At 34.6% G+C, this 5,843-nt stretch overlaps 1 protein-coding gene across 1 annotated transcript; it reads right to left on the minus strand.

Annotated features, from left to right (window-relative positions):
- Positions 1-968: 968 nt before the first annotated feature.
- On the minus strand, positions 969-3,042 carry LOC111902075 (uncharacterized). The gene is made up of 2 exons (XM_023897951.2): positions 2,770-3,042; positions 969-2,657 (listed from the first exon to the last, which is right to left on the minus strand). Exons 1-2 carry the CDS (start codon positions 3,040-3,042, stop codon positions 969-971), a joined length of 1,962 nt encoding a protein of 653 aa, XP_023753719.2.
- Positions 3,043-5,843: the final 2,801 nt, after the last annotated feature.

Consider the following 5,843-nt stretch of genomic DNA (forward strand, 5'->3'; position numbering starts at 1 on the left):
ATACTCGTCGGTGGGTCAACTTCAATATCATCTTCAATCGATTAAGAATTTTGAAAGTACTGGCTAAAGTCAATTGAGAGAGTGAAATTAGAAGAAGCATTACTAAGAACGACATCGGTTGAATCATTGTCGACATTTTCAATGGGATCATGATCAACATCATTCATCGGTAGATCCCAAACTCTTCTATGATTAACATTTTCAACAACCCACCGTTGGGTGTCATTTTCGTCACTTGGAGAAGGTTCTTGGATGTAAAATACTTGCTTGGTCTACGTAGCAAATATGAGTTGATCTTCGCTGCTCAATTCGCGTTGTGGGTCGATACTGGTGAAATTATTATCAGATTTAACTCCTGCAGTATCGAACCACTTGCAACGAAAAAGTACGGTGGAATATTTATGAGGATAATGCAACTCAATAATCTCTTCTAGCTGACCATAATATTTCTGCTTATGCTCTCCCTCAGTTAGAACCCCCGAGTTTTTTGTTGATCGTTGAGCGTCACGCATAAGTAGCATATACCTAACACCATTCATTATGCAAGCGGTGTAAGTAAAGGCATGCGCTTGCACACCGATTGAAAGAGTCGATAACTCCTTATTAAACTCTGGAGATTTTTGTTTTTGAATATCATAGACCTTATGTAGGAACCATTTAGGAAATTCAATTTTTTCATCACTTTCAGGATGTAATGATTTGAATTCACTACATTGATGAAAAAATATATATATATTTAGTAAAAATGCGAAATTAAAAAAAGACAATGAATTAAAAGATAAGAACACTTACGCAATATACTTTCTGACTTCCTCACAATTATCAAGCACAAACCAATGTAGACGTTTTCTCTCCTCTAGACTGAGATTTTTCATTTTCCTTCCGCTAGTTGGTCTACACTTACACTGAAACACCCATAACTTTGTTTCTTCTATGATAACATCCTCGTTTCTTTCAAGGCGATTGAATCAAGTCTCAACATCTTCAAGGTACATCGAACAAAATGATAATGCCTCTTCAGCGACATAACCCTCAGCTATAGAACCTTCCGGCCTCGCCTTGTTTCTGACATAGTTTTTTAGTTTTTTCATATACCTTTCAAAGGGATACATCCATCTCAAACATACTGGGCCTCCAGAAATTGCTTCATCAGGTAAATGCAAAACTAAATGAACCATAATGTCAAAAAACGTAGGAGGATAGATCACTTCTAATTTGCACAATATTTTAATAATGGCTGGTTTCGCTTCTTTCATATCCTTCACCGACAATGTTCTTGAGCAAAGTTGCTTGAAAAACATACAAAACTCTATTATTGGTGTATAAACACCTTTCCCCAAAAGACCTTTAACTCCAATGGGTAACAAACGTTGCATAAGAATGTGATAATAATAAGAATTCAACCCAATAATGTTAGTATTGGTTTCATTCACTTTCTTACCGATGTTAGATCCAAACCCATCTGGCAGTTTCACATTTCTTATAAACTTACAAAAACGAATGCGGTCAGGTTTCGTGAACGAGTAAGGTGGATGGGGTTTATGGAACTTGTTTCCATTCTTTTTCAACCATAGACTTTTCCGAATGTTCAGTTTTGTCAAGTCCGCCCGAGCATTTGATGTGTCTTTAGACTTATCATTCATCAGAGAAGTACCCACAAGACTCTCACCCACATTTTTTTCAACATGCATAAGATCGAAGTTGTGCTTCAGCTCCAGAGAAGACCAATACTCAAGTTCAAAGAATATGCTCTTTTTGGACCAATTCAACTCGAAATCCTCACAATCTCTCTTAATACCAGCTTGTTGAGCAGCTACTTTACCCGGTGGACGAAACAATAGACGAGCGTGTTGCGCTTGTATTTCTTCCTCACAAAACTTTCTTGGAGGACCTCTTGTCTCATGTTTGCCATTATAGTCCAAACTTTTTTTCCATGGATGGTCAGCATCTAAGAATCGGCGATGACCAATATATATGACTTTATTTGATACTCGGTATGACGAGGTGTCTTTGTTGCAAGTCGGACAAGCTTTGTACCCTTGTCCGCTCCAACCGGATAAACTACTACGAGCGGGATAGTCGTTTATTGTCCATAACAACATCGCTTTCAAATTGAAGAATGTATTTGTCGCTACATCTTTAGTACGTACTCCAAAACTCCATAACTGCTTCAACTCATCCACCAACGACCTAAGGAACACATCCAAGTCCTTCCCGGGTGCTTTGGGACCGGGAATCAACAAGGTCAACATGAAAGATGACTCTTTCATGCATAGCCATGGTGGAAGATTGTAAGTGGTGAGTATGACAGGCCACGTGCTGTGAGGATTACACATGTTACCAAACGGATTAAAACCATCAGCAGCAAGCCCTAAGCGTACGTTTTGGGGTTCCCTCGAGAAGTCAGGATACTTCATATCAAATTTTTTCCATGAAGTACCATCAACGGGATGAATCATCGTACTATCTTTGGATTGTTCGGTACTATGCCAAATCATATCTTTAGCTGTGTGTCTTGAACAGTACAAACGTTGTAGTCTGGGGGTCACAGGAAAGTATCGTAAAACCCTATGAGCCACCTTCTTACCCTTTGTATTTTCATCAACCCACCGACTCTCATTACAAACTGGACATTTTTGCAACAACTCATGCTCTTTCTAGAAAAGAAAGCAATCATTTTTACATACGTGTATTGACTCATAACCTAAGCCGATCTTTTTAAGTGTCTTTTTTGCTTCGTAATGTGACGGGGGGGAGGGGGGGGGGGACCCTGTTTCCTTCAGGAAATGTAGTTTGAAACAACTCAAGAAGCTGATCGAATGAACTATCAGTCCATTTGTTGATCACCTTGATATGCATCAACTTTGCTAAAAAGTCAAGGGACGAAAACGAACATCCAGGATATAATTTGAATTGGACTTCCTCTAACAGCTTTTGAAATCCAACATCAACACCTCTACCGTCTGTATCTAGGTTCCCTTCGTTGCAGTTGGTATCATTTTCAATCACACCTTCCATAACATCATCAATAACATCGGCCATCTCGTTACTACGCGGTATGTCTTCGACAACCGGGTGAGTTGTATTTTCGCCGTGATACTTCCATATAATATAATGTGGACTAAAACCATGTTGAAGTATATGGAATTTCATTATGGCTAGTAGTATAAATTTATTGACATTGCATTTGTTACACGGGCATCTAATTTGACCTTTGTTATCGACATGTGGTTTGGACCTCTCGAGAAAAGATTCAAGTCCTTGTTGGAACAAGGTAGAGTTACGGTTTTCAATAGTAGTCCACGTTTTATCAATAGACATGTTGCAACTGAAACATAAATTAGGTTTTAGTGTTTACTCTACAAGAAGTAGAACTTGGATTGAATATTTATAACAACCGAATATTTCTTAAATTATTTTTTTTATTATAGCATGATACTTTAAACGATAGTATATATATTTGTTATTTATATCATCGTTTTTTTCTCATATTTTGATTTATCAACTTATTTTTGTTTTTATTTTTCTATTTTGATTAATTATAACTTAGTAGATTTAGCGTAGCGTTTTAATTTTTAATTTTTTATTATTAAATTTTACTTTAAATAATAATATATATGTGTTATTTATTTAATTAGTTTATTATGGTTTATTATTATTCTTCTTTTTCTTTTTAAAACCTTTTCGACCAATTTTGATTTATCAATTTATTTATTTTTTTTTTCTATTTTGAATAATTATAACTTAGTAGATTTAGCGTTTTAATTTTTAATTTTTTTTATTACAAAATTTTACTTTAAACGATATTATATATTTGTTATTTATTTAATTGGTTTATTATGGTTTATTTCTTTTTCTTTTAAAAACCTTTTTTACGAATGTTTCTTCATTAGCTTATAGAAAAAAATTATCTATTATGATGTATTTATTTTATTTTTTTAATATAGAATAAAATATATTTCTAATAATCATATGAATATTCTTAAATTTTACATACAAATTCATGATAAACATACACTAGTTTCACATATATATATATATATATATATATATATATATATATATATATATATATATATATATATATATATATTCAATTTCACATATAAATTCATAAACTCATACATGATCAACAAGTGAATGTATATAAACTACTCAATTCATACAAAACATATCAAATTAATCAACTGAAACATACATTCAAACAATTGAAATAAACAAAAAAAAAAAAAAAACAATTTCACAGTTTCCAGTTTATATCAATCCAAAGAAATCAAAATAATCAAATTCATAATTTCACAGTTCACACTCAAAATCAATTTCACAGCTTCATAATAAATTTCACAAATTTCACAACTTCAAAATAATCATTCACAGCTTCAAAAAAATCATTCACATTCACAGCTTCATAAACAATTTCACAGCTTCAAAATAAACAATTTCACAGCTTCAAAATAAACAATTTTACAGTTTCCATCAAGTGAAACTGATCAAACTAACCTGTTTTTGCCAGGAAAAATGAAAGCTAGACAGTGGTGAAGATTTAGTCGTGGTGAAGCTGTTGGAACGAAAAAAAAACAAAAACAAAACAAAAACAAATCACTTCAAATAAGAATCGGTGGTGTTAATGTGAGTTAAAAGAAAAATGCAAACACAATTGGGTCCTGAAAACTAACCTCGCCGGAGATACATGAGCACGAAATCGAAGGTCCCGTCGGAATTGGTGGTGGCAGTCGCTTTGGAGGTTATACCGCGGTGGGACTCGGTTTTGGAGGACAATCGGCGGTGGGAGAAGGGTTTGTAGCCCAATCAGCGGTGGAGAGCGGTGGGAGTCGCCACAGAAATTGCAGATCGCCGGTGTGAAAAAAAGGAGAGGAACGTTCGTCTGGGGAAGACGAACTGGAACATAAAGGGCTACGCTAATAGCGGCGACATGGGGCTATTTGCGGCGACAAAATGGAGGGAATCATACGCGCCCTTTTTGGCGATTACCAACCGTTGGATTGGGTTGGAATTGTAGGGCCAGATTTCGTCTAAGGGTGAGTCAACGGATCGCCCCCTTTAGCGGCGACATGTCGCCGCTAAAGGTGTCGTCTCTAATGCCTTATCACAGGAACAAACCCTATCCGTTGGATTATTTGCCAAACCAAGGGTCACGATTGAAAGTAGCGTATCTCTGACGGATCACCGGTGATTATCTTTAGCGACGTCAGTAATAGCGACAACAATGGGGTTTTAGCGGCGACATAAAACGCGTCAAGTCTGGTGTCGCCGCTATTGCTTTTGTCGTCACAAAAAGCGTCATCCCTAATACTCCGAATTCTTGCTGTGCATATACTAACAAGTAGGTTGTTGTGTCTACATCATAAATTACCACCTCCAATCCATCATTCCATATGAAATATAATCATATTTGTAAAATCTATATTATATTATTATGAACTTAGTTTTAGTAGAAAATCAATAGACATAGTAGTGGTGGACATAGAAAGAAACGTTAGGGGTTCTATAGTTTTTTTTTTTTTTTTTTTTTTTGTAAATATTGTACTTTTAAAAAAATCTAATTTTCGACCGCACTTTCCATTAGATCCGTCGCTAAAAATGTTTCACCCACACATTTACACTAAACTTACACTTAATAGTTTTTTGTGACGAAACGGATTTGTGGTGAATTAACTAGATTTTTACAATATATTTTAAATTTTGCATTTGACGGTAAAATTTAAATAGTAATAAAAAATATATAATATATTATTATTATTGTTATTAATATTATTATTATTAGTATTATATATTTCACTTAACTAACTATTAATATATCTTTAAATAAGTTATCAAGGAAT

This window comes from Lactuca sativa, chromosome 9 (assembly GCF_002870075.4).
Source record: "Lactuca sativa cultivar Salinas chromosome 9, Lsat_Salinas_v11, whole genome shotgun sequence".
NCBI classification, from domain to species: domain Eukaryota; kingdom Viridiplantae; phylum Streptophyta; class Magnoliopsida; order Asterales; family Asteraceae; genus Lactuca; species Lactuca sativa.

Coding starts and splice junctions, on each gene's coding strand:
- LOC111902075 (XM_023897951.2), bottom strand. CDS start 3,042: ATGGCCGATGTTATTGATGATGTTATGGAAGGTGTGATTGAAAATGAT. Junction 2,658..2,769: donor CATTTCCTGAAGGAAACAGG/GTCCCCCCCCCC, acceptor TTTCTTTTCTAG/AAAGAGCATGAGTTGTTGCA.